The sequence below is a fragment of the Pantherophis guttatus genome, chromosome 1, assembly GCF_059756535.1.
Source record: "Pantherophis guttatus breed Tessera chromosome 1, ASM5975653v1, whole genome shotgun sequence".
Classification (NCBI taxonomy): domain Eukaryota; kingdom Metazoa; phylum Chordata; class Lepidosauria; order Squamata; family Colubridae; genus Pantherophis; species Pantherophis guttatus.
The window spans coordinates 349233879-349261584 of NC_142063.1; the positions used below are offsets into that span (position 1 = coordinate 349233879).

The 27706-nt window shown below is 56.0% G+C and overlaps 3 protein-coding genes across 5 annotated transcripts in view; 1 reads left to right on the forward strand and 2 right to left on the reverse strand.

Moving 5' to 3' along the window:
* RPA1 (replication protein A1) overlaps positions 1–8526 on the reverse strand; it is a 23105-nt gene extending 14579 nt beyond the window's left edge. Inside the window, exons 1-5 of one of the 2 annotated variants that reach the window (XM_034424489.3) lie at positions 8307–8526; positions 8151–8201; positions 7476–7554; positions 6480–6588; positions 1640–1728 (exon numbers count right to left, since the gene is read on the reverse strand). In XM_034424489.3, the coding sequence (XP_034280380.2) occupies positions 1640–1728; positions 6480–6588; positions 7476–7554; positions 8151–8201; positions 8307–8345 (367 nt within the window). In that variant the 5' untranslated portion in view covers positions 8346–8526. The remainder of the gene's footprint in view (positions 1–1639; positions 1729–6479; positions 6589–7475; positions 7555–8150; positions 8202–8306) is intronic. The other variant, XM_034424490.3, reaches the window with a different exon arrangement.
* SMYD4 (SET and MYND domain containing 4) lies at positions 8506–24834 on the forward strand. Of its 2 annotated transcripts, XM_087890775.1 has the most exons (10): positions 8506–8661; positions 8744–8918; positions 10735–10824; positions 11937–13041; positions 13139–13321; positions 15830–15990; positions 16148–16280; positions 19302–19418; positions 19984–20107; positions 20660–24834. In XM_087890775.1, exons 1-10 carry the CDS (start codon positions 8519–8521, stop codon positions 20820–20822), a joined length of 2394 nt encoding a protein of 797 aa, XP_087746901.1. In that variant the 5' UTR covers positions 8506–8518; the 3' UTR covers positions 20823–24834. The 2 variants fall into 2 exon arrangements, with proteins under 2 accessions (XP_087746901.1, XP_087746906.1); XM_087890780.1 differs by lacking the exon at positions 10735–10824.
* Positions 21225–26569, reverse strand: SERPINF1 (serpin family F member 1). Its single transcript, XM_087890802.1, has 8 exons — positions 26544–26569; positions 23669–23763; positions 23237–23435; positions 22991–23146; positions 22665–22868; positions 22429–22571; positions 21874–22084; positions 21225–21593 (listed from the first exon to the last, which is right to left on the reverse strand). Exons 2-8 carry the CDS (start codon positions 23753–23755, stop codon positions 21334–21336), a joined length of 1260 nt encoding a protein of 419 aa, XP_087746928.1. The 5' UTR covers positions 23756–23763; positions 26544–26569; the 3' UTR covers positions 21225–21333.
* Positions 26570–27706: the final 1137 nt, after the last annotated feature.

Here is a 27706-nt window from a genome sequence, read left to right on the forward strand (position 1 = left end):
ACCGCTCTCTAGCCCCCTCCCACTCCCCCTCCCAGGCCAGATCCCACTTTTCTGAAATGCAAATGGGAGGTGGCGCCTTCAGAGCGCTTGGTGGCTCAAAGGGGATCAGCTCAATTGGCGGGTGAGGTATAATCAAAGAGGCAATTGAAGCGGGAAGCCTCGATATCTGCCATTTAAGAACAAAAGTAGTTACTCTGAGGAGGAAGAAAACGCCTCTCAGAAAAAGGGGGATTAATTTCATAGAGCCACAGAGGCCACTGAGCTGCTGTGGGGCTCCCTGCTCCATAAAGCAGAGCGAGAGGCACGGAGAGCTGCTTGCCAGGGTTCCAGCCAGGAGGAAGGGGCCCGGCTTGCTTCACGCAGGCAGCTCCACCTCCGGTTTCCAGGCCGGAGGGAGCGACTTTGCCAAAGCCTCCAGGGTGAGGGGTGACCTCAGCTCGGCAGTCCTGGGTGGGCTCTACTTAGCGCCATCTCTGCCAGCCTGAGCAAACCCAGCTCCGGAGACAGTCGGCAAGCAGGTCTCCCACTCTCCGGCTGGGAGAATCGCAGCACAAACCACTTGCCTCCCTCGGGAATTAGAGAAAGGGGAATGTGGGAAGTTGTGCCCCCGAGGCCAACGCAGCAACTGAGGTCAGGGATTCCCGAAGGGCTTCAGCTCAAAGGATCCCCAAGGCTGACCTGCTTTGACCCCTGAACTGAGAGGCTGGCCCCTCGCTGGCTTCTGGAAGGCAGAAAAAGCTCCTTTTTCTGCCCCTTTCCTGAAATGGGGCTGGGCAACAGATGCACAAGTGCAGCTGGACTCGAACTCGGGACAGACAATTAGGAAAGCTGAATAAAACAATGCAGCGGGAGAGCTACACTCCGCTCTCGTCCCCAAAGTGGGGGTCAACCAGCCCTGTGATTCTAGGAACCACCCGTTTTACGCCTTCCCTCTTCTAGGCTGCTCCGTTTCAGGAGACAGCTGGCATGAGGCAGCGCCAGAGTCAAAAGGAGCCAGGCCCTGGGAAACTCCAGAGGCAGCCCTTGGGGTTGGGGTGGGCTACCTCAGGGAAGGTTTGAGCTGCTGCCCCTGCCCCCCCCTCCCCCGTGGCTCAGCCATAAATCATTGTCGGTCACAGAGCTCTCGAAATGGCCCTGTCCCCTGCTGTTCCAAGCCCATGAATGTCATCTGTAGCTGCTCCTGCTGGGCTTTGTGATTCCATGCCGATCCCCCCTCCCCCAAATACATTCTTTTCTTTTTCTTTTTTAATTTGATTTATATGCCGCCCTTCTCTGAAGACTCTGGACGGCTTACAATGTGCTCAGCAATAGCCTTCATCCTTTTGTATATTTTATACAAAGTCAGCTTATTGCCCCCACAAACTGGGTCCTCATTTCACCTACCTTAGAAAGGATGGAAGGCTGAGTCAACCTTGAGCCTTGGCGAGATTCGAATCCTGCAGTAATTGCAGGCAGCTGGTCTTAATAACCAGCTTAATAACAGGGTGCTTTAGACCACTGTACTACCAATGAAGTTCACCAAAGAGCATCAACAGAAAAGACAGAAGGAACAGAAAAGCAGCCATGATTAAGCCAGGTTCAAAGACAAGACTCCGGACAAAAGGCAGCTGCCAAGGGCCAGCTAGGAAAGGTGGCTTACCTTCGGTGTACGGCACCGGATTTCCAATCTTGGTGGGGACTGCATGACCCGGCCGCAGAACCTCCATTTCCATCAAGACCACCACTCGCCTACAAAGACAAACACAAGTTGGCTCCAGGGGGCTGCTGGGTTTGCCAAAGACCCCGGGCCAGGGGACCTGAGCGAGGGGCGCAGGCTCCCCTCTAGCCCATCAAGGGAATCGTCAGCCACCCTCCACTTGGATTCTCCCCATTAGCTAGAAACGGCTCCCCTGGCCTGTTCTCTGAAAGAGGGATCGTGGCTTGTTTGCTTCTTTTGTTACTAAAAATGAACCCGCTTATCGACACCTAAAAAGGAGCCCAGATTGAGGGATCTTGCCGGAGTCTCAGATCCGGGTCCCTGCTCCACTCAGAGGCAACGGCTGAAGCAGGCAAAGGCCCAAGCAGGCTGAGCTCCCAGCTGGCGCTGCAGGGCACGGAGGCCACACAAGGAAGCCCCATGGCCACCGCAGTCCCCAGAATCTTTTCCAGGCTGGGCACAAGGCCAGAGGTGCAGAGAGCCCAGAAGAGCCAAGCCCTCCAAAAGGCCCCGGTGACCAGGAGGGACTCCAGACCTATCCCAACAGGCCCAGCAGGCAGAAGGGCTGCCCAGCCAAAGGGGCACAAGGGGTCAGGCAGGGTCGAAAGACTCACATTGGCCGCCACAAACACCTGCGGAGAGTGTGGTGGCGCGAGAGCTTCCTGGGTACCTGGATGAAGCTGTCTATCTGGACCCGCTCCAGTCCGGCTTCAGGCCTGGGCACAGCACGGAAACGGCATTGGTCGCGTTGGTGGATGATCTCTGGAGGGCTCGGGACAGGGGTTGCTCCTCTATCCTGGTCCTTTTAGATCTCTCAGCGGCTTTTGATACCATCGACCGTGGGATCATGCTGCGCTGGTTGGAGGGGTTGGGAATGGGGGGCACCGTTCTGCGGTGGTTCTCCTCCTATCTCTCCGACCGGACACAGTCGGTGTTGGCAGGGGGGCAGAGGTCGACCCCGAGGCGCCTTGTTTGTGGGGTGCCGCAGGGGTCAGTCCACTCACCCCTTCTGTTCAACATTTATGTGAAGCCGCTGGGCGAGATCATCCGTGGCTTTGGGGTGGAGTTCCATCAGTAGGCTGACGATACTCAGCTGTACATCTCCACCCCAGGCCATCCCAATGATGCCCTTGAAGTGATGTCCCAGTGCCTGGAGGCCGTGCGGATCTGGATGGGGAGTAACAGGCTCCGACTCAACCCTTCCAAGACCGAGTGGCTGTGGCTTCCGGCGTCCCGATATAGCCAGCTGGTGCCATCGCTGGCTGTTGGGAGTGAGTCATTGGCCCCCACGGAGAGGGCTCGCAACTTGGGCGTCCTCCTGGATGCACGGCTGTCTTTAGAAGAGCATATGACGGCTGTGGCCAGGGGGGCTTTTCATCAGGTTCGCCTGATTCGCCAGTTGCGTCCCTTTCTGGATCGGGACTCCTTACGCACAGTCACTCAGGCACTCGTCACTTCCCGCCTGGACTACTGCAATGCTCTCTACATGGGGCTCCCCTTGAGGAGCACCCGGAGGCTCCAACTGGTGCAGAATGCGGCCGTGCGGGGGATTATGGGAGTGAGGGGGCGCTCCCATGTGACACCTCTCCTGCGTGAGCTGCACTGGCTTCCGGTGGTCTTCTGGGTGCGCTTCAAGGTGTTGGTTATCACCTTTAAAGCGCTCCATGGCTTAGGACCTGGGTATTTGCGGGACCGCCTTCTGCCGCCGATAGCCTCCCACCGGCCAGTACGCGCCCACAGAGAGGGACTCCTCAGGGTGCCGTCAGCCAGGCAGTGTCGGCTGGCGACCCTGAGGGGGAGGGCCTTCTCTGTGGCAGCACCTGCCCTCTGGAACGATTTGCCCCCAGAGATATGCACAATACCAGATCTCCGGGCTTTTCGCCGTGCCCTAAAAACTTTTATTTTCCACCAAGCAGGGCTGGCGTAACCCCCACCCCCTTTTGAGATGTTAGATTTTTAATTGTCTATGGGTTTTAGTTGGGATGTTTTAAATTTTGGGCCAAAGTTGTATAATTCTTTTAGCAAATTTTAAATTTTGTATTGGTATGTGTTTTAGTTCTGGCTGTGCACCGCCCTGAGTCCAGCAGGAGAAGGGCGGTATACAAATTTAAAAAACATAAACATAAACCTGAGCGGCAGAGGCTTCTTGGAGGGAGAGCCAGGCTAAAGTCAGAGCTTCAACAGGGGGGCCTCAACTTATAATCGCAACTGAGGCCAACATTTGTTGTTAAGCGAGACGGTTGTTAAGTGAATTTTGCCCCATTTTAAGACCTATCTCTGCCACAGTTGTGAAGTGAATCACTGCAGTTGTTAAATTAACCCCACAGCCGTTAAGTGAATCTGGCTTCCCTTGACCTCGCTTGTCAGCTCACAAAAGTGGATCACGTGACCCAGGACTCTGCGACAGTCATACACACGGGTCAATTGCCAAGCGCCTGAGTTTTGATCATGTGACCCTGGGGATGCTGCAATTCATCAGTCACTTTTCCAGTGCCACTGTAACCTTGAATGAACAGTTTTAAGTCAAGGACTACCTGTTACAATGCTTTAATGCTCTTCCCTTCTGACCCCCACCCCCAAACCTTCTCTCCGATTGGAGGCTCTGTCTGGCAGAGAGGCCAGAGTCTCTCAGGGGCCGCGGTGACCCTTCCCTTTTGGTGCCTGAGTTGCCCACTTGAAGGCGACCTCTTTTGTCCTCCTCATTTTGCAATTCACAGAGCAATTCTCTTCTCCGCCCCCTCCTCAAAACCCCTCCCCGTCTGCCTTGTGCTAGGAGAGAGACACCAAGCAGGAAGTCGCATCCGCTTCGTTTCCATCCCTCAAATGTGGGCTTGTGACTAAACCTTCCAGGCTCCAGGAAGGGGCTGGAGCTGAAGAGCCGTGGGAGATGCCGGGAGAGCCGTTTTCATGCAACACGTGACTGGCACCCAGCCCCCTGCCTCGGCTGCCTCTCCGCCCCAGTTACTGTGAGGACGCAGTGATCCTGCCTCGGCCCACCCAATTTGACTGCCTGGGCCCCACAGCGACCAGTGGGGAGACCAGCAGCCCTGCACCGGAGGGCAAGAATAGTCCACTTTCTCACACGCAACCAAGGTCACAGGCCCCGGCTCTCCACTGAGAACCCGCCCAGCGCCCCTTTCCATCTTGCCAACATTAGTTTCGCTCGCCCTCCCTCCCTCCATTTAGCTATGCGTTGGGTGCAGGAGGGGCACCTCAGTAGCCCTGCATTTGGCACAAGGGCTGATCTTCCTTCCCTCTGCATGCCCTGTTCCTTGGGTGATTTGGTGACCCGCCCCTCCTGGTCTCCACCAAAGAGCCTCTCCCCCCACCCCACTGTAAAGGAGCTGCCTGCAATGATCTTGGGGTCCCTCTGGTGCCCCTGAAGCATCCTTCTGAAGTGTAGGGACCAGTCCCCATCCAAGTGTGTATCACCACCAATTTGCACAAGGCTGTAAGGATATTGCGGTCTCTGATTTCTTTTGCTAACATCTTGAGCCAGGCAGTTTTTTGGAGCAGCTGCACACTGGGGTGGCATTTTCATGGTGCCGTCTAATACGATTCCTTTCCTGACCAGCTCCTGCCCACTCAGATGCCATTCCAATATAAGTTGGGATGATAGAAGGGAATGTTTGTACTCAGGGTTGAGCTGCGGGGTCCTTGGGATTCTCTGAGCTTGGTTATTTTCTTCAGATGTTTCACCCCAACTAGGGAACAGTTTTGGTCACTACACTATAAAAAAGATGTTGAGACTCTAGAAAGAGTGCAGAGAAGAGCAACCAAGATGATTAGAGGACTAGAGGCTAAAACATACGATGAACGGTTGCAGGAACTGGGAATGGCTAGTCTAGTGAAGGACCAGGGGAGACATGATGGCAGTCTTCCAGTATTTGAGGGGCTGCCAGAGAGGAGGAAGGGGGTCAAGGTATTCTCCAAAGCACCCGAAGGCCAGACAAGGAACAATGGATGGAAACTGAACAAGGAGAGATTCAACCTGGAAATAAGGAGAAATTTTCTGACAGTGAGAGCAATCAATCAATGGAACAGAAGTTGTGGGAGCTTCATCACTGGAAGCTTTCAAGAAGAGACTGGACTGCCATCGGTCAAAAATGGTGTAGGGTCTCCTGCTTTGGGGGGGTTGGACTAGATGACCTGCAAAGCCCTTTCCAACTCTGTTAATCTGTTAGATCATCTGCACCCTTCTTTGATAATGAAACATCTTCATGAAAACAAAAAAGCTCAGAGAGCACCAAGGACCTCACACGAATTGTGATTTTTGTTCCTTCCTCCCACAAGAGGCATCTTTCATATTACCCTGGATCCAGACCCTGCATGTCTCTCCTACAACCAAAATTAGTTTGAACCCAAGTTTGTAGCCGGTTTGTTAACAGCTGCAGCAGAGCACCTGAACCTAAGCCCAGCCCTGTTTCTTTCAGCTTCTGTCTTTAAGCCTTCTCATCTACAGGAGGGGCCAGACGGGAGTCAGTGGAGGCTTTGGTGGCAAAATTCCTGGCAATTCTGGCTTGTTATTCTGTGATAACACAACAAAGTCGCATCTCCTCTAAAGCAGGGGAGAGTCCCCTCCCGCCCCCCCCCGTTCTTCACTCTTTTCTCACTGTGTGCCAGGAATGATTCACTGATTTGCGTGGGCAGATGAAAATAAGGACATCTGTCATTTTACAGAAGTATCAGAAGAGCCCCTGAGGAAAAGGGGAACCATTCCCAGTCCCCGCAGGCACACTCAGGGGACCCCAATTCAAGCCTTCCTTCCAGATTCAGCCATTACCTTCCATCCTTTAGAGTGTTCACAATGAAGCGGTTAATCTGGCAAATGGCATTTGCGGTCAAGCTCTGGTCATCCACCAGAGGATTCAGCTGTGTGGCCAGCATAAAAGCTGCAAACAGAAGAGAGGCAGATGTGAGGACATCAACAGCTCAGAAGGTTGTAACTGCTCACCCGACACGGAGAAGTTTAAAAGCTTGGCTGCATTTCACTTATCATCAGATTAATAGACGGAGTCGAAACGCAAATCAGCATTTCATTTTGCAAGCCGTATTTGATCAAACATTTACAATACAATTCATAGCATTACTGCAGGGTCTCAAATCGTCAGAACGGTCACTTGACCACCAGTTTCTTAATCAAGTGGCATTGTGCTGAAGCCTCTCTATGCGTTGAACACCTTCTCTTCCCTAGCTGAGCCTCCCCTCCTCCTCACCGCCCATGTCCAGAGCCCGCAGAAGCAGCCCCAGAACAAGAAGGGGGTCCCGAGGAGTGCTGGGCTGCTCTGAGAGGCCTCGGGGTGCCAACTGTGGCTGCCCTGTTGAACAGGCCCTGGCCTCTGGCTGAGGCAAGTGGCTCCTCTTCCTGGAGCTCTTCCCGTGGTTCAGCAGATCCCTGGCCCCAGGAGCCCTTGGCAGTTACATATTACATTTATAGGCCTCCTGCAGTGGCAGTTCCCACTAAGGGCCTCAGGCAACCATCAGCCCTTCTATCCAAGGTGCTTTGAGAAAACGATTAATGATTTTAATCAGTCTGAACTTTATGAAAAGTTTTGTGGTTTGAACCACAGCTTCCTTGAGTCCTCAGCAGAGTAGGAAGGTGGAGTAGGAATCCAAAAAGCCTGAGATCTTCCTGGGTGATACAGCCCCCGAGACTGCTATTCCCCCACCCCCGCGCGTGCACACACACGCACACACAGAATTTTGCTGCAACCACGTACTGATCCTTCACAACCTCCAATTCTCACTCTGAAGCCCCTCAAGGCATCTTGGTGCTTACAGGAAAGGGTGTTGACGCCGTCACTCATCAGCATCCGGTAGCGAGGGGGCCCGTTTCCAGTGGAGATGGGGCGGATGGTCTGGGGGGGAAAACACACCTGGCTCAGCCAGGGAGGCTCCTTCCCAGCCAAGAGGGCAAAGAAGAGCCCGGCTGCCTCTTCCCAAGCTCAGGGATGCCTTCTGGGGCAGGGAAGGCGCCTCCTCGTCCCTCTGGCTGCCCCCCTGGCCCAGCTCAGGCCAAAATCAGCCCTACGGACGAAAACTGGACCCAGCACTCCGAATACATAGACAGTCCTTGGCTTGTGGCCACAAAATTTCCGTTGCTAAGAGAGACAGTTGTTAAGTGAGTTTTCCCTCATTTTACGACCTTTCCTGCCAGGAATGTTAAGTGAATCTGGCTTCCCCATGGTCGCAAAAGGGAATCAATCACGTGACGCCCCGGACACTGAAACCGTCGTAACTACAGGCCAGTTGCCAAATTCTGATCACGTGACCGTGGGGGATGCTGTAAGGGTCGTTAAGTGTGAAAACTTATTTCATGTTGTTGCCGCTCCGAGCGGTCCCTAAAGGAGCGGCCGTAACTCGAGGACCGCCTGTGGGGGCGGGGTGGGGTGGGGGGTGGGGGGGCCTCTGTCTCTCCCTCGGGGGGGGGCTGGGGGGAGGGGCGGCTACTCACGATCAGCTGCAGCACCGGCCTCTCCACGGGCTCCGCCTGCAGCAGCATGGCCTGTGGGGGGGGGGAAGAGAGAGAGAGAGAGAGAGTCGGCGGGGGCGGCGCCCGGGAGCCCCCCCCCACTCCCCGCTTCCCCCGGGACGGGCCCGGCTGGCTCACCGCGATGGAGCCCCCGCTCAGCCTGGGCAGCGACGCCATCCCGCCTCCTGCCCCTCCCGCCTTCCTCCTCTTCCCGCGCGCGCTCAGCAGGCCCCGCCCCTTCTCCCTCCCCCCGCCACCGCCGCCACGTGCCCCCCGCCGGCGCCCCCGATTGGCCGAAAGGGGCGCGTAGCGGCCCGCCCCTTTCCCCTGGCGCGGGGCCTGCCGGGAGGATGGAGCTGCTGCCGGGCCAGGAGTGGCGGGCGCGGGCGGGGCGCCTGTGGGGGTCTCTGGGGGCGCCGCGGAGGGAGGAGCTGGTCCGCGCGCGGTCGCCCCGGGAGACGCTCCGCCTGGCCGCCGCCGCCCTGCCCCTCCGGTGAGCCCCGCCCCCTCCCCGCCCCCTCCCTTCCCCCTCCCCCCCTTTCCCTCTCCCTGACTCTCTTCCCCTCCCCCCCCAGGACCCCCGAGGAGGAGGAGGAGGAGGAGGAGGAGGAGGGGGGGGGCTGCCTGCGCCGCCTGGCCCGCCGCCTCTCGGTGCGGAAGGAGCCCCGGCTGGCCGAGCCCTGCAGGCAGGAGGGCAACCGGCGATTCCGGGCCGGGGAGCACCGGGCGGCCGCCGCGCTCTACTCCCGGGTAAGCGGAGAGTCCGGGGATGGGGGGGGGCGGAGGGAGAGCCCGGCTCGCTTAACCACCACGGGGTTCGCTTAACGACCGTGGCGAAGAAACGGGGGATGGCTCCCTGAACGACCGCCTTGCCTAGCGAATGGAAATGCTGCTCCCCCTTGTGCTGGAGGTCCTCGACTTACAACAGTTCACTTAGTGACCATTAACGTTTACCCTCTGCACTGAGAAAAGAGGACCGTTTTTCAGCACCGTCACTGCATCCCCACGGTCGTGTGATCACAGTTCAGACACTTGGCAACTGACTCCTATTTATGACCGTCGCAAAGTTCCAGGATCATTTGATCCCCTTTTTTGGCCTTATAACCAAAGTCAATGGGGAAACCAGATTCACTTAACTGTATTAATTTAACTGCAGTCATTCGCTGAAGCACTGAGGCAAGAAAAATCATAAAATGGGACACATGTTATCTCACTTAGCAACAGAAATGTTGGGCTCAATTGTGATCGTAAGTCGAGGACTACCGATACCAGACTCCCCCAGCAGCTTCATGCAGTTTTGGGTTCTGTGAAATAAAATCACCTATAAGTAACTTTGATTGTTGGGCCATAAAGAGCATTGTTGTTGTTGTTGTTATCATCATCATCTGAGTGCCAGTGTTTAGAGAGCCTCGGTCCCAAGGTGAGGGGCAAACCCCGTGCAGCGGGCATCACCTGCAACTCATGGAGTGGAGACCTCTACCATCTAGGCATGAATCTTACTCTAGACCAGGGGTGTCAAACTCATGTCGTCGTCACATGATATATCCCCTTTCCCTTCACTAAAACGGGTGGCCGTGGCAGCATGTGACTCATCCGCCCGGCTCTAGACCCCTCCCCAATTGCATTTGACAGCCCTGCTCTAGACCCCTCCCCAATTGCATGTAGGGCCACAGCCTTGATAAACCCAAATGAAGAGATCCTGACCTCTGCCATTCCTGTAGAGGGTGTGTGTGTGTGTGTCCTTGTGGGTCAGGCCCTAAAAATCAAGAAAGACACACATTGGTAACTTCTGAGCGGTTTCCTTTATTGTTCCTCACCTGTAGACAGAATCTTGCCAAACTGAAGCAACTACATTGGTACTTTGGTATTTGTCATTACATGGTCTCGGGACAATGAGTAGTGTGACTCACAAGGCAACCGACACCAACAAGTTTTAGCTTGTGCGTTGAGTAGTGGGACAAAATGTTCACGTCAGAATGCGTTATCAAATTTGATGATTTTCAAAGTAGTTGGGTACCAAGATACCACTGTACTTACATCACTGTGAATACACTCTGAAAATTGCTAGTGGGGAGCTGTCTTTAACTCTCTTTCTCCCATCAGACTAAGTTTTGCTTTCTTTGCCTTCTGGAATTCATGCATTTATTTGTTTAATGTTCCTCAACCGGGCCAAGTTGAACATGTGTGGACTCCCAGAATTCCCCAGCCAGCATTCTGGGAGTTGAAGTCCACCCATCTTCAACTTGCCAAGGGCAGAAACACGGCTTCAATGTAGTTGCCCATCTTGCCATGGGGCAGCTCTGGGTAGCTTACAACAGTAAAATGGGAAAAACGATAAAAAATGTGAAGCTAACATTAGCAAAGCAATGAGACAATAAAAAGAAACAATACAAGTACAATAACATGAATTAAAAGATGGTCAGAGAGGGAGCGGGTAGCGCAGGGGGAAGGAATGCAGCCCCTCCCTCTGGGAATCCAGACTGCATCCCACCACAGTGTGACCAATCTGAGCTGTGACACGCTGGTGCCGCCTTTGCCACGTCCCCTCTGCCTTTGGTTCTTGCAGGCCTTGTCCCATACGGAGGCTGGCAGCCCAGAAATGGCCATCTGTTACGCCAATCGCTCTGCGGCCCTTTTCCATCTTGGTCAGTTTGAGGTGAGTTTAATGAGTTGCTTTTGCTCAGAGTTCAGAGTGCTTCCCTCCTAGAAGCAGAGGTAAAGGCATATTCTTTCTGCTTTAAAGGTGCTTTATCTGCCAGGAGAAAGGAGCATTTCCAAGTAATGGCAGCTGCCCCCTCAGGCTGGCTCTTCGCAGTCAGTCAGTACCGGGTGCCATGAACCGGGGGGGGGGGGCGCAGATGGGAGGGGGGAGGCTCAGAGGGAAAGGAAAGTTCACTCTAACTCTCCAAGAAGAGCTCCAAGGTCAACCAGCCCAGAACTGGTCTTGCTTGAATTTGGTTGGACATGGGGGGGTCAGTGAGGGGAGGCAACTAAGCGAGTGGAAAATTAGGCTTGGGGGATTTGAGCGCCCAATCTTCTCTTCTGGCTATGCACTACTGCAGAGTTCCACCAATCTTCCTGGCTTTGTGGACTGGCGGGGGGGGATGATTTTGCGCAAGTGGGGGGCAAGTGCCACTGCTCGCACCAGTGGGGATACGCACTCCTGTCCGCTGCTTTGGGCTGCCCGGTTCTGAACAGCTCATGGCCTGGTAGTGGGTTGCGTCCCAGGGACCCCTCCACTATACGTGGGGGCGCAGGTGAAGGCAACATGCAGGAAGGAGGGAAGTGAAGGAAATTACAGGCCCACAGCTGGGACCAGAATTTTCGTTGCTAAGCAAGGCAGTTGTTAAGTAAATTGCACTCATTTTTTGCAACCTTTTTTTTTTTGCCACGGTTGTTAAGTGAATCACACATCATTAAATAAATCCAGCTTCCCCCGCTGACTTTGCTTGCCAGAAGTCATATGACCAAGGGGGGGGGTGCCAATGTGAGTCGCTAAACAAGTGATTTTAAGCCGAGGGCTTACCTGTAAGTGGGGCTAAGCCCAGCAGAAGCTACCCAGTCCTTGCCTTGCCCACCAGCTGTCACTTTCTCCTCCCTCCCATCCGGCCTCCAGGCTCTTTCTTCCCTCCGGCAAGGGGGGGGGAGGGCTAGAGGAGGAAGCCATTTTTAGCCATGCATTCCCCCCATGGCCGAGCAAGGGAGCGTCTGAGGTGACTCCACCAGGCCCCTCTCTGGAAAACAGTACACCTGACTTCCTCTCTGCAGGTCTGCCTGGAGGACATTGGACGGGCGCAGCAGGCGGGGAGCTGCCCGGAAAAGCTGCTGCCCAAGATCCAGCTGCGCAGGGCCGAGTGTCTGCTGTCTTTGGGCCGGCTGCAGGAAGCGGCAGGTGCCCTCCGCAGTGTGCAGGAGAGCCTCTCCGCGGACCATAGGCCAGAGGCTGCCCGTCATCGGATGCTGCTGGGCCGGCTGGATCAGCTGAAGGGCAGAGCCGGTGAGAGCGGGACCTCCCTTTGCCCGCCTGCTGTGCCTGGCCAGGCTCCACAGGACCCGGAGCCCTGGGAGGAGAGCGGCCGCATCTCTGGCGCCTCAGTGGCCGTGAGACTGGGCTTTTCCAGCTGCAAAGGGCGCCATTTAGTTGCCGCTGAGGATCTTCCTCCTGGGAAGCTGTTAGTGAGGGAAGCGGCCTTCGCCAGTGTCCTCTGTCCCGGGCAGAGCCTCTTGCTGGGAGGGACCACCCAGGCCCTGCAGGACAGCCAGCTGGACAACCCGGACCTCCACTGCCACCATTGCCTGCGCCCGCTACTGGCCTCCGTGCCCTGCCGAGGGTGCAGCTACAGCAGGTACTGTAGCCCTGCCTGTGCCCAGCTGGCATGGAGTAGTTATCACTGGGCAGAATGTGCCCTCGGGGGGCTGCTGCTGGCACTGGGCGTCTTCTGCCACGTGGCCTTCCGGACCGTGCTGGTGGCCGGCTTTGCCCAGGTGAAGGCCTTGGTCGCCCAGTCGCAGGAGGGGGACACCCCGGCCGTGGCAGCGGCTGCAGAGAAGGACGCCTTGCCCATTCCTGGCTGTGAGGCCGACGGACGGTACAGCGGCTCCTACCAGGCCATCTTCAGCCTTCTGCCACACACGGAGCGGCACAGCCCCAGCCTCAGGTTCCTCTGTGGGCTGAGCGTAGCAGCTTTGTGCCAGGCGCTGGAGGATGCCGGCCTGGAAGCCTGGATTGCAGGGGGGGCCATGAGGGAAGAGCCGGGGGCCGTGGAGAAGGAGGAGGGCCCCACTGCGCTGGAAGTCTTGGGGGAGGCCATGCTGCGTCACGTCCTGCAGCTGCAGTGCAACGGCCAGGCTGTGACCACCGTGCGCCCATCAGGTCAGTGGAGGAGGCGTTGTGGTCCCTCGTAGGGGAAGCAGGGGCTGCAGGGGTTAACGGGGCACCTCGGCCTCCAGTTTTACTCTTCTCTTCCCAGGGCCAGAAGACGGGCTGGTGGCCGGCAGTGGGCAGGTGCGCTTGGCCACGGGCTTCTTCCCAGCTCTCAGCCTGCTGAACCACTCCTGCGACCCCAACACCAGTGTGGCCTTCACTGGCTGCACAGTGGAAGTCAGGGCCCTGCGCCCCATTCCTCGTGGGCAGGAGCTGCTCCACTGCTACGGTGAGTGAATGGGTGCTGGCCCTCCAGGCATCCCCCGAGGGAGAAACCGAGGCCCCGTGAGTCAGGACCACGTTGGTGGGGAAGCTGGGGCGACTCTGAAAGGGCTTCTCTTCCCCCTTTATCTTGGGACCGAGGGAGGGGCTGGTCTGAGGCTTTCATTAAACTCTCGGCTCAATGCCCTCTGACCGTCATGCAGTCATTTTTATTGAATCTGGACGGCTCTCCTCTTGCCTGCGTGTGGCTTTGGCCGGTTTACGTAATTGAAACACAAGCTGAACAACTGTTGAAGCCAACAAAAAACAGTTTAGAATAGAAGCCCATAATAACGCTCTCTACATGGGGCTCCCCTTGGGGTACACCCGGAGGCTCCAACTGGTGCAGAATGCGGCTGCGCGGGGGATTATGGGAGCGACTGGGCGCTCCCATGTGACTCCTCTCCTGCGCGAGCTGCATTGGCTTCCGGTGGACTTCCGGGTGCGCTTCAAGGTGTTGGTGATCACCTTTAAAGTGCTCCATGGCTTAGGGCCAGGGTACTTACGGGACCGCCTTCTGCCACCAATAGCCTCCCACCGGCCGGTTCGCTCCCACAGAGAGGGCCTCCTCAGGGTGCCGTCGGCCAGACAATGCCGGCTGGCGACCCCCAGGGGGAGAGCCTTCTCTGTGGCGGCACCTGCCCTATGGAACAATCTACCCCCAGAGATATGAGTGATCTCCGACCTCCGGATTTTTCGTCGGGCCCTAAAAACTTATTTTTTTCAGCTAGCCGGTCTGTCCTGATTTTAGGGTTAGTTTTAAAATTTTAATATTTATCTTAATTGACAAGTTTTAAATTATGGGCCAAATTTATAAATTATTTTAACTTTATTTTTTAACTGTGATGTTTGTATAGATGTTTTTTATCTGGCTGTTCACCGCCCTGAGTCCGAAAGGAGAAGGGCGGTATAGAAATTCGAATAAATGAAATGAAATGAAATGAAATAATAATAAAAAGATGGGGAGTGTGCTGCCTATACAGTTAGACACAACGCAGCCATTTAAGAGGCTGCCCACTTCCAGGGGACCCTCGGTCCCGATGGCAAAAGCAGTCTTGGGGGGCCCAAAGGGCCAGCAGGTTAGGAGCAGCCAAATGGGGCTCCTTCTCCGATGGGACTCCCAGCGTGCCTCTCCTGCCAGGAATGACAGCAGAAGTAGGATAATCGGGCAGAGGCAGAGAGACGCTCGGATAACTGGATCCCGCGTCAGGTGGGGCTTTCAAGGTCAAAACCAGCGCCAGGACAGGGACCCAGCAGGAAACATAGCAGAGGAATAACGTGGGCAGTTCTTGGGGCACAGAGAGCTGCCTGCACTGTTGCCTTCTGCACCAGCTGAAGACTGTCTTCTAGGGCAGACCCGGAGCCCCTGTTCGCCTTCCCTTTTCTTCCCCACCTCTCCCATCACCCGTTGTGGGGAATCGAGAGTTTTTGCAACTGCACCTGGAAACCTTGGGGGGAGGGTTTGTTTGTTCCTCGAAGGTTATTGGAAGCCCCCTGGAAAATCACACTGCAGCAACTTAAAATCTAATTTATTTATTTTATTTATTTTATTTTATTTCTATACCACCCTTCTCCTGCGGGACTCAGGGCGGTATACATCATCTTGGGGCATCAAAAGTATTAGCTGGGCTGTGATTTTATGATTCTGGTTTCCATTAATTTTGGTTTGAGAGCAAATTTGAGAACTCAATAAAACCATCAGCGAGAGATAAATGTTTAAATGGGTATCAGTATCTCACTTCTGCTCGCGCCCCCCCCGCCAAAAAAAGGGGGGCAGGGCGGATTTCCTAGCTCACACAAAGCAGCCCTTGGACGGGGAGCTGTGTATCGCACCGGCATTAGGAGCGGCCGTTCTCCAGATGTGCGTTGGCTGCCCTCTGCTCTGCCTCCCTGGCTGAAATTGGGCCCCAGTTGGTGATAAATGCCGCCTCTTGTCCCGGTGGTTATAATGCTGCAGCTGCCAACGCCTCCTCTAGAGTGATTTTCCTACCTGGCAAATTGAAACGATTTTTTTTCCTGGGGGTGGTGTGGGGGGCAGGTACTGATTATTGTTAAGGGTAAATTGTTGGTGAGGAGCAAACTGTGGCCCTAAATTGGAATATTGGAATTCCTGGCAGGATTCCCTGTTTTTATTTATTTATTAACATGCCTATTAGAAACATTTACACAGCTGCCCAATTCACCCATTCATGGTGACTCTGGGCAGCTTACAGAAACACCAATAAAGACCCCAATGACCCCTCATCTACGCCCTCTGGCGACAACAACCAGGGCAGATGCTTGGTGGGCTCCTTATCCCCCAGGAGCCCCCAGGCCCATCGCCAGAACACCCCCCCCTCTTCAGGGCCTTTTGAAAAAGTGTCACGGTGGGCGCCAGTTTTACCTCTGCAGGGAGGGAGGGAGCTGCCACGGAGAAGGCCCTTTTTATCAGAAAACAGCTGAGTCGACCCCCCCCCTTACCCCCTCTTTCTTGTAGGGCCCCACAGGTGCCGAATGGGGGCTACCGAGAGGCGCAGGCGGCTCATGGAGCAGTACTTCTTTGAGTGCCACTGCCAGGCCTGCTTGGAGGAGCTGCAGCCCAGTGACGCCCCCGAGGCCAGCCTCTTCCACTGTCTGGCCTGCCAGAGGCCCATGCAGGTGAGTCTGCCCAGGTGCTGCTGCAGGTGAGAAGGCCAAGCTCCCACCCACCACCTGCGAGCCCAGATATGTTGGGTGCCAAGCACAGAGGGCCCGGCCGTCAGAAGCGTTTGGCCAGCGAGCCAGCCTGTCCCTGACCTGTTCCTGGTCTTCCTAGGGGAGAGGCATCCTCCGCTGCTCAGGTGAGACCTGCGACCACCTGGTCCCCGAGGAGGACTTCCACTACCGGCTGCTTCGTCTTCAGCACTTGACCCAGTCAGCCGAGGAGCTCCTGGAGCACGGCAAGCCAGGTGTGCCCCCTCTCCCTGCCCCCCTCCCCCCCCCCGGTCTGTGTCCTGGTGCCCTTTTAAAGGCCGAAAAGACTCCTGAGCAGAGGCTCCAGGGCGCCCAGGAGAATGTGGCATCATCGCCACATGTGTCTATAAGTTGTTCGAGGCAGCAAACATAACTAATCTTCCTTCCTTCTCTAATCTCCCACTCCACAACAATCCTGTGAGGTTGGTTGGGCTAAGAGAGGGTCGTCCCGCTGGCTTTCCTGCCTAAGGTGAACTGAGGGTCCTTGATGTTCTCTGGGCTGAGTGGATTTCTTGCAGACGTTTCAAACTGGGTAACATCTTCAGGGCACTGATGTTGTTATCTAATTGGGTCATGAAATGTCTCCAAACGAATGTCTACCGTACGAAACTCAGAGAGCACCAAGGATCCCACAGTTCCACCCTGAGCCAGAAATTTTCTCTTCTAAGATGGGCAGGAACTCCTGATTTCCAACTTTCTAGCCTGCTGCCCTCACCACCAGCCTGCCATAAGTAAATTTTATTTACTTCGTTTTATTAAATATTTATGTGAATTATTTGTGTAAGCAAGTAATAGGGCTGCAGTGGATTTTTTTTTAAAAAATGCTTTTTTTAAAAAGCCCAAAGCTTTGATAAGGGGAGCCCAACCTTGCCTTCTGAAAGTCCCGTCAGCCGGATTCCAGGCTGCATTAGGCAAAATTGAGGGCTGGGCCTGGGAGCTGCTGCCAAGAAGCTGTGGGTATGTCAGAGCAAGCCTCTTCCTGCCAGTCTTTATGGCACAAGAAATCCAGGAGAAAAATTCTTTTCTGCCATCTAATGACTGCCTGGATTTGCAGTCCAGACCTGCAACGTTTGCCCCAGCCCACCTTTATTTATTTATTTATATTTATATTTAAATTTAAATTTATATACCGCCCTTCTCCCGAAGGACTCAGGGCGGTGAACAGCCAAAGGTAAAAAACATAGAATACAAAAATTTAAAAGCAATTTAAAATATATTAAACAATTTGGCCCAACAATTAAAATACCCCATTTAAAATTAAAATTAAAATTAAACAATTGGAGAAGTTAGGCCAGCCTTGGGCCGGGACCGGCCCTTGCAAAGGGAAGGACTGTGAGGAGGGGGAAGAAACAGCTACGGGGGGGGGGTGTTGCCTGTCTCACACTAGCTGGATGCGTCCCTTGCAGCCAGGTCCCTCCCTCCGGCTTTAAAACGGCCAAAGTGAAGTTCAAACAAGTCTCTAAGCGAACTGCAGCATCAATCGACAGCATCGGCTGCCTCAAGAGCATAAACAGAGTGCCCGACTCCCAGTGTAACAGATCAACCACCTTAAACCATCTTGCATCTCCAAATATAGAAAAAATTACACTTAGAAAATTTATAAAACTGCCCATCTTTATGTACATCCCGGGTGGCAGTAGGCAACCAATATTTAAAAAAAACAAAATCTTGAATCCATTAGAGAAAGAGAAACCTGAGCCTGGGAAGCCTCCCAAGAACGCCGCCTGCAGTCTCTCAAGCAAAGGGACTCCTCCCCCCCCCCCCCACCAAGAAGGCCAGGGGTGATCTATGCCGTGGGTGGGTGGGGGCTCTCTGGGCATGTGCTGGCTTCCTCTTGGGGGGGGGTAATGAGGGGGTTCAGAATACCTGGGACGGTGCAGAGACTCAGCATCCAGAGGGGCCGAGAGCACACCTGGAGTGCGTGTGCACATGTGTAAGCAGTGTACGTAGCAGCCCAGCTGAGCCACAGCTGGGTAGCTCCAGGCCTCTTGATGGTGGGCAGGTGTGCCCGTGCCAGCGTGCCCAGACAGGTGCTTCCAACGGGACCACCTGGGTTGCACCTGCTGCCCCAGGTACCAGTTTAGCCTCCTGATGTCCGGCTTCCTTTGCCAGAGTTTCTGCACAGAGCAGCAGCCGCTCACCTCACTGGGCAGGGAGAACATTTTTCCTTCAGAGCGCCCCCCCCCCCCACTTACTTCTCTCTGACTGTGGGGGGGTCGCCTTGGGCTGCAGAGCAGCTCCTTGCCCTCAGCCACCGGGCCCCTCGCAACGTCCTGCATCCTGCAGAGTGCCAGCGGCCTCTCCATCTCTCGCCCAACCAGGAAGCCTGGCCTGGAGCCCCACCCCCTCCCCAGCTCTCCATCCATGGTGTCTCCCAGGGAGGAGGGGGGTGTCTCTTTTTAGAGCTGTTAAAGAAAGGTGGGTAGCAGTAGGGCCTCGCAACCCCTTCGCTCGGGGGGTGGGAAGGGCAGAGTTATTGGGGGAAGGGGCGCTGTGGAAAGCAAGAGCACACCCGTCGTCCATCCGTCCCGTCCCCCCCACTGCATGGGCTTGGACTGGAAGAAAAAGGAAGCGGTTGGGGGATATGGGGCTGTTTCAGACAGCTCATGTGGGGCTTTCCCACCAGGCCCAGCAGAGGTGCGGGGTGCAGAGGCAGCCTTGCTCCGGCCTCCCCGCTTGAGGAAGTTCTGCCCTGCCCTGCCCTGGGAATGGCCATTGCAGGGTCGTGCCAAGTGGGGCAAGGCATTCTCCGTGCCCCCTCCTCTCCCAAGAGGTGTAAGAGGTGAGCAGCCTTCAGCCACAGACCTTCTGCTCCGCCTGCAAGGCTGGCCTTCCAGGGTTGCTCCAGCCCCAGTTTGAATTCTGCCCAGGATGAGTTCTGTTCCCTGCACGCCCATCTCCGTGCCAGGGCTGTTCGCAGCACTAAACAGCTGCACCAGAAGAGCTTCAGTGTTCCATGCCAGCCCCATGGGAAGGCCGACTGGCAGTGAGAGGTGGGCAAAAGAGGGGAGAAGGAATGAATGGAGAGGGACGCATCTTTCTCCTCCCTCTTTTTTGACTCAAGACATTTGGCAAACTTCAGACATTTTGCCCTCGGCCCATCCGGCTGCCCTGTGGAGGCTGGGCAACCCTTCCTGCTGCCTAGCCCAGATCGGGACGTCCCTGGCTGGCAGTCTCTCGGGATGTCCGCTGGTCAAGACGGCCCCTCAGGCTCTGCTTCCCTTCTGAATGCCCAGGTCAGGCCCTGGAGCTGCTGCAGAAATGCCGGCTGGATGCTGAGAGCTTCCTGTCTCCAGCGCACCTGAGGATGGGCGAGATTGAGGACCGCCTGGCCCAGGTGCACGCGGCAACAGGTACGAGACCGGCCCTTTGGCTCCCTCCGCTCCTCCCCGAGGAGTCCTTGACTTGCCACTGCCACTGGGGTGAAAATTTTGGTGGCTAAGCAAGGCGACTGCTCAAATGGGCTGCCAGATTTTACGACCGTTTTTGCCGTGGATGTTAAACAGGTCCCTTAACATTTGCAGTTGTTAAGTGAATCATGGGGTCATTAAGCGAATCCCGCTTGCCCCATTAACTTGCTTGTGGGAAGCCAATTTAGGAAGGCGGCAAATGTCAGCCACAGGATCCCAGGAGATACTGCAAGAATCGTAAATACACGCCTGTTGCCTGGTGCCCAAACTTTCATCATATGACTTAAGGATGCTGTGACGGTCGTAAATGTGAGGATTGATTAGAAGTCCCTTTTTTCAGTGCCATTGTAGCTTCAAATGGTTGCGCTAAACTAAGGGTGGTGGGTCCAGGACCCCCTGGAGTTTGGACTCGCTTTTATTTGCTGTGTAATTAACACTTTGAGTAATCAAGTAAGAACATTCCTCCATCCGCCTGCTTGGCTCATAGCCTTCCTTGTCTTTGGCCCAGGGAGGTGGCAGGAAGCGGCCGGGCACCTGCACAGGAGCATCCACGCCGTGGAGGCCCATTTTGGCCCCGCCAGCATTGAAGCCGGCCAGGAACTCTTCAAACTGGCCCAGGTCCTCTTCAACGGGTGAGCACACTGCCCCCTCCCCAGCCTTTGGGGAGGGGCTCCTCCTGGCTGGCCTCTGGCAGGAGGGTGGGGGCGGATTTATATTTGGGTATTTGGGAAGAGAAGTCACCTCAGTTGGGCCCTGGCCTGTTTTCTGCCCCCCCCCTCTCTTTCCCTCTCTCACTTGCTCCTGCCTTCTGGGGCTGAGCTGGCATCCCTGCACCCGCCCTCAGTCCCTTCTTGAAATCCTGTCCTCTTCCCTGGGACTGGCTGTTCAGACTGTGGCAGGAGAGAGTTAATTTACTGATCTGTTTACATTGCAAAGTGTGCAAAGGTGAATTTGGCCATCTCAGGATTGTGTCCTCGCTGTGATGCTCCCTCCCAGCCTAGCCCACCCCCACCTCCTTTCTGAGTTCCCCTCCAAATGTGAAATCAGCCCCCACTGGCTAGGTGCAGCCCTGGTCGAGGCCTGGTGGTGCCTACCCTGGGGGTCCATCGGGTGCAGGAGGGGCTCCAGGCCTTTGGCTCGCCTGTTAACCTTTTCCCTCTCTGCCTGTGGGGGGGGGCTGCTAGGCGCTTGGTCTCCGAAGCTCTGCAGGCCGTCCAGAGGGCCGAGGCGGTTTTGAGGGTGCACCTGGGCACAGAGAGCGATCAGCTGCAGGAGCTGCGAGAGATGAGGACCTGCCTGGAGGGGCTGCTCCGAACTGCCCCCGCAGCAGCAGGCGAGTTGCTGTGAGAGGATACCTCAGTGGGCCTACTGCGAGGAAGGGGCTTGAGAACCCCCTCCTGCCGTCCTTTAAGGGCCAAAGCAAGAAATCGCTGGACGGTGTGCAGAGAGTGGTCACCTTGGGCTCCGTCTTGCTGATGGACCTAGCGGGGGCCAAGAGCGTCTGCCGGATCCAACGGCCTTACCACCCACGCAGCCTTGCCAGGATGCCAGGCCTGGATCTGTGCCAGACTTAAGGGCATCATTGCCCGGAAGGAAAAGAGGCTGCTGCGTTTGTTGACTCGGCTGAGGGGGTCTTGACAGGTGATGGGAAGAGCCTTTCCCCTCTTCCCTCCCTGCCTTGCCTCCCTCTCCCCCCATTGCTGTTTCTCCGCCATCGGCCGGAGATTGAAAAAGCCACTTGGGAGGCTCTTTAAGGCAGAAGCTCTTTTATTGGACCATGGAAGCAAAACCAGCTGTGGGACACAGTCAAGGACCCCCCCCCCTCTGCTCCTGTGCCTCGGGGGCCATGTGGAGCGCTCTAGGCCTGCTGAGGCTCAAGGATCTTTCCGATGAAGAGGAGGGTGCCAGTGTCGTTGTCGTAGAGCACAAACAGGAAGGGCCTGTCCAGGGTGTAGACGATGGGGAAGTTCAGCCGAGCGGCCTCCGTCTCTGAGGCGAACACGGCGCTGGCCCCATCTTCCCCGAGCTCCAAGGCCACCTTGTGATGCGCATGAGAGAGCCGGAGGGCCTTGGCGGAGATCTTGCCCAGGTTTGGCGTGGAGAAGAGAGCCTGGAGCCCTGCAGGCCAGAAAGTGACGTTACTGCCCGGCTGCTGCCGCCGCCGCCTCCTCCTCCCCTGAGGCCTGGAGGCCGAGTGACATTCCCGACCGTAGTCAGGAGGGAGCCTCGCTTCAGCCCCCTGTTCCCCCCCAAGGGACGAACGGCTCTCCACCGTTGCTATGGCTCCTATGGCGAAGAGCAGCCGTTTGGGGACCCACCCTTGTCCCGTGGAAGGGCTGGCCTGTGGCCAGACCCTCAGAGGAACCCTCCGGTCAAAGGACCCCCGCGGGGCACGTACGCATTTCCTGAAGCACCTCCCCCAGCCTTGTCTCGGCCACCAGCCTCAGCCGCGGCACGCTCAGCGCAGCCTGGACAGTCTTGAGCTGCTTGTCGATGTCGTGGACGAACTCGGCTGTCAGGCTCTCCTCAATGAGGGTGAAGTTCTGGGTGGGGGTCTCGGGCAGGAAGAACATGATGCTGAGCCCTCCGGCCAGGGGCAGCTGGGCGATCTGCAACATCCGGGGAAGGCGGAGTGGGCGGGGGAGGAGCCGGCTTGGCGCCCCCAGGAGGGGAAGGGGAGGGTGTCAGCCGCTCACGGTTGGGGGGCAGGAATTGGTGTCCCTTGCACGGGCAGACTTCCCGGTGAGGGAGGGGCTCTGCTGCAGGGGGGGTACCCAACCTCCAAATGTCATTGGGGCAGGCAGCTGCCCCAAATACAGCTGTTTGCTGGGCTAAGGAAGAGAACGGCTTCCCCCTTGTCCCAAGGTTGCTGTGGGGAGGGGCAAAGAGGCCAGTTAAGCCCCCAGGCAGCCATGTTTCCCCAGTCGTGCACCCCCCCTTCTTGGTCGCTGACCTTGCAGTTGAGCTCAGAGTCAAAGCCGTATTTCAGGATGGCTCTGGGGGCCGACATCATGGGCACCCGGGTGCTCCGGTCTTCGTCCAAGTGGAAGTCCTGAGGCTTGGTCAGCTTGGGGTCAAACCTGGTGGCCCACTGCCCTGTGGCCGGAGGGGAAGGAAAGGCCAAATGGAAGAAGCTCTCCCTTCAGATGACCCCTTCCCCTCCGGCCTTCCCCAGGCGAGCAGACGTACCTTTGAAAGAGGCAGCCCCCAGCAGGAGGATGCTGAGCCCGGCAGGGATCTCCCCCAGGAATCTGACGACTTTCCCACCCGTCCGCTGCTGCACCCACTGGTTGATCTCCTGCATATCCGCCCGGGTGTTTCCGCTGAGCACCCGGGGCCGGAAGCCGTAGGATTTCTCCAGCTCGTTCACAAAAGCCATTCTCATTCTCAGCTCTGAGCGGGGAGAGAGTGCCCAATTGAGCCCTCGGGGGCTCCGGGGGGCTCCGCTCTTCTGCCAGGGGCTGAGATGCGGCTAAGGGTGCTCAGAGCCCCCCCCCAAGGCCAAGGAGGCTTACTTTTCTCCATCACCAGGCGGGAGACGCTCTTCAGGCCCTTGCTGGGGGCACCGATGCTGCCCAGGAGCTCCTTGTAAGTGCTATGCAGGTTGGCCTTGTCCAACATGTCGTAGAAAAGGGCCCGTGAGATCACGTCCTCCGTCCGCTCGCCCGCACCTGCCAGCCACAGAGAGAGAGGGGGGGCAGCCTGTTAAGGTCCCCTCTGGGGACGATCCTGGCCCCGGGCGGCACCGGAGGGGAGCTCACCCAACGAGAGGGCCGAGAGAGCCGTGGCGACGCTGAAGGGGGAGAGCAGGACATTAGCCGAGGGGGTCTGGCCGGACTGCTGGCGGAAGAGGGCGTAGCCAAAGTTCGAGACGGCGGCAGCCAGTTTGTTGACGGGGCTCTTGTAGAAGGGGTCTTCCTCCTCCTCCTGCTGCCCAGCTTCCCTGGCGGGGTCCAGCTCCTTTGAGACACACAGGGCGCTCACTTAGGGTGGACCCATCACAGCAGCCTAGGTGGTCTTTCTGCTGGGGAGTAAGGGCACCCTGCGTGGACTGCGAGGTAGCCCACCCCCGGGTGGAATGGCAAGGGGGAATCCCTCAAGGCCATCCAGCCTGTCCCCCAGCCTCTGCTCCCCAGCCACTCCCAGCCTGAACCGAAAGCTGGTCTCTGCAGTTTGGGAGACCCCCAACTGACCTGGGGGCTGCTTGCAGGGCTCACATCTTGGCTTTGGCCAGAGACGGCCAGGGCGGCCAGCCCCAGGAGGACCATCAGGTGTTTCATGGTGGGACCTGCGGGGGAGGGGAAGGAGGAGGGACAGACAGACAGAGTTACCGCAAGTAAGATGGGCGGCCAGGAAATTTTCTAAAGAAATAAATAGGCAAACGCACTGGCTGAGGTCTGCCCCTGTCTGGGGAGAGTCTCCACCCTCCCTCCGGCCCACGCTTGTCCCAAAGGGGCTTTTCCAAAAGGCGACTGGACTTTCTTGGGTTTTATTCCCCTTGAAAACGTTTCGCTTCCCGTCCAAGAAGCATCTTCAGTTCTCCCTCGGTTTCTGGGATGAGAAGCAAAATGGTTTCAAAGAGAAAAACCCAAGAAAGTCAGTTGCCTTTTGGAAAAAGCACCTTTGGGTCAAGTTCTGCCCCTTTCTCCAGCTTTCCCTGACCCTACAGCCGGCGGGGGGGGGGTGCGCACCTCCTGGCACTTCCATGCTTCCTCTTTTTAAAAGCAAGCCTGGCATTTAGGATTCTCCAGCCTCCCTGGCCGGATGAGTCATGCCCACAGGCTTCTTAGCGGTTCTTGCAAGCAGCCCCCTCTTGAGCTTCTCCAGGGGGGACCGAGCCCAAAGCGCTTTCTCCGGGGGTGGGGGTGGGGAGGAACCCCAAGCTTTCCACTTTCTCATGGGAAGCCAACCAAAAACGGGTGTGGTGGAAATATCATGCCTATGGTAATTTTCAACCGAATGTTTTTTTGTCAACTTTGGAAAGTGCCCCTCTCGCTCTCCGTGCCAGGGGGTCTGAGAGAGGCTTTGGGTCCTTTGGAAGTCCCAGAGAGGCCAGAGAGAAGCTTCGCCTTTGAAAGCTGGATTTCATGTGGGCCTCCAGGACTCGTGCTCTGATTTATCTGTTTGATTTTAGTGCCGTTAAGTTTTAAATAGCTATTTAAACTTAGTGGAACGATATTCAGTTTTGTTTCAGTGATTGAGCAGCTCAACTCAAACGTTTTATTGTGATGTTTAATCTTATTTGTGCTTTACGTTTGTTAATTGCCTTTATGCTATTTCTGTCAGCTGCCTCAAGCCTGCTTCTCTCCCTGTAAGCAGCAAGTAACAAAATAAATCAACGGGAGGATTTTAGAATTCAGTTCTTAGTCTTGCCAGCTTTTCTCGATGCGGGAGATGAATTGTCACTTCAGCCCTGAATACAGCGGATGCCCCTTTAGCTTCATTCCAAAGGGTTCCTCTTCAAATCCTCTGCCTTGGCAGGAGTGGCTCTTCTGACTTCCCACTTGTGCACTTTCTCCATACTGAAACCTATGGACACGACCCACCGCTCCACTCAAAGCCACCGTGGGGGGAAAAAAGTGTTTGCAAAGTGCTTTTCTTACAGGAACGTTTACATTTGTTAGTGTGGGCCGGGGAGGGGGGGGGGGGCTACATTCTACGTTTCCTAGACTGGGTTTCTGAGTAGGAATTGTCTCGGAAGGCATGAGCAGCCCCGCCTTGAGACCTGGCCGGCTTTCTTGCCCAGTAGCTGTAGGCAAGTGGGCATAATTTATCTCTGGCTTCCGGGCTGCTTTCTGGGCCAGGCAGTGTTGCGGGAGACACAAAGAGGCTTTTCTGGACCAGAGAGCAGGTTGGCCAATTTCTGGCTATCATCTGCCTGCCGTTTGCAAGGGATGAACTAGCACCAGGCCTCCCGGTGTCCAAAGGGTAAACCGTAGCCTCGGCCAAAGCCAAAGCCCTCCAGGCTGGCGCCACCAGGGCTACGTGGAAATAGCAGAAGCCTGCAATTACGGGAGCCCATCCTAGGGCAGCCGATCTGCACAAGCTTCCAATTAACTCTGGTGCTGCGTCTCCTGACAACAGGAGAAGGATCTGCCTCGAAATCCTGGGGAGAGAGACGAGGCCCAAAATAGGCCCTTGTGGCAGATCGGGTTGCTCCGTGAAGGCTTCTCTCAGGGCAGGGAAGGCAGGCCTGGAATCCTGGTTTGATCCTCGTTGCCATCACCAGGCCAGAGTTTCCAGATTTTTCCTCTGGAGTCCCACTGGGTTTGAATGAGTCTCAACATCTGGGTTCAATTAGCCCAGATCTGGACATCGGCAGACAGCCCAAGGAAAGCAAGCGAGCCTCGGCTGTTCCTCCAGCCTGCCTCTCCAGAAGAAAGCCTCGGCTGTGGAGGGAAAGTTTTGGGGTCCCAAAAAATATTCAAAGGGCTGCCACAAAGAAGGGGGGGTCACCCTATTCTCCAAAGCACCTGAGGGCAGAACAAGAAGAAATGGATGGAAACTGATCGAGGAGAGATGCAACCAACTAAGGAGAAACCTCCTAACGGTGAGGACAGTTAACCAGTGAAACAGAAGTTGCCTCCAGCAGTTGTGGGTACTTCTAACACTGGAGGTTTTCGAGAAGAGATTGGACGGCCATCTGTCTGAAATGGTATCGGGTCTCCTGCTCGAGCAGGGGGTTGACTAGAAGACCTCCAAGGTCCCTTCTAACTCTTATTCTGTTAAACGAGACCTGGGGATCCTGAAGTGATCAGCCAGGGCGAAAGCTGCCAAGGAGGGCAGAGAGGTTGGAAAGCCCACAGTCTCTTTCCCAAGGTGGGCTGCTTGGCTGCAGAGCGGAGGCACCCACCCTTTGGCCAGTATGCCAGCTGGGCACCAGAGGGTTTGCCCAGGTACATGGCAGGGATGGGTTGGCTGCCCACCAGCCTGGCTTTGAGGGCCTGAGACTTTGAGGGCTTCCTGCCCCCCCCCTCCCAGCTTTCCTTAGTGCCAGTTCTCTCACCTACACGCACACACATGCCCATGCATGGACTCCGGCCTGAGGGAGGCAGAATCGCTCCTTACCTTCACCAGCTGCTTGTTCTCCAGCCAGCCCGCAGGGCGGTGTGCGCAGGGCAGGGGGAGCCTGGTGCTTATAACGGGCACAGGGACGGCAAGAGGCTTCAGGTTACAGCTTTGTGGGGTCCCTCTTAAAGCAGCCGCCGCCTCTTTCCAAGCCGGCCCTCCGTCAGCCAAGCGAGAGGGTTGGTCAGAATCCAGGGGGTGTAAAGGAGCCAGATCACACATCCCTCTTGCACTGTCCAAATAGTTTCAGTTGGAAAATGGCCAGTTTAAAGAAGTTGGAACTAGGCCTTGGGCCATTTCAGTCAGGGTTGGGTTTGCAAAAACGGTAAACCTGGTTACTGAAGAAATCAGCTTCTGACCTGACAGAAGACTGAAGGAAAAAGCCAAGCATTACCTGTTGGACCGCTGCCTAGAGCCCTCCAGTTCCAGGGCTCAGGAAGCGAAGGTGGTGGAGTTTCTTGCTTCGGGACTGGGCTCCAAAGAGAGCATGGGAGACCTAACTGAGTATGCCAAGTTCAAGTCAGGATACGGGATGCCATCAAAAATCGCAGACAGGGCAGTCCAGGGTGGGTGTGGGTGCAAGATGGGCCACCCCAGGAGGTGTGGGGTGAAGGCCGATCACTTAAGGGGCCCCGAGAGAGGAGTTTCTTTCTGGGCTCTCCTGCTGTGAGATGACATTAGCTGGCCTAAGAGCTTCCTGGGGTCTCCTGGCTGCCTCTGGAGAGCTGGAGCCCTGGCACATTTGCCCCAATCCCCCAGAGGGAGCCTGCTGGTCCTCTAGAGGGGGTTCAGGTTGGGGGGCAGTAGATGCATCTATTTGCCCATGGAAAACAGCTTCCAGGACTGCACCTTGGAGAACAGCAACCCTGCAGGAAAACCAGCCATGGCGAGGGACAAGCAGAATTGCAGGTAGTCCTCGACTTATAACATTCAGTTTCCCACACCTATGACGGTTGCAGCATCCTCATGATCACATGGACAAAACTCAGATGTTTGGCAACTGGCCTGTACTTACGACTGCTTCATTGTCCTGGGGGGAGGGGATGTCACATGATCATCTTTTTGACAAGCAAAGTCAAAAGTCCTGGAGTTCCGCCTGCCTCGTCTGCTGGGGTTTTATGAAAAGGACCCAGCCAGGTTAGCTGGAGAGCCCAGGATGGTCT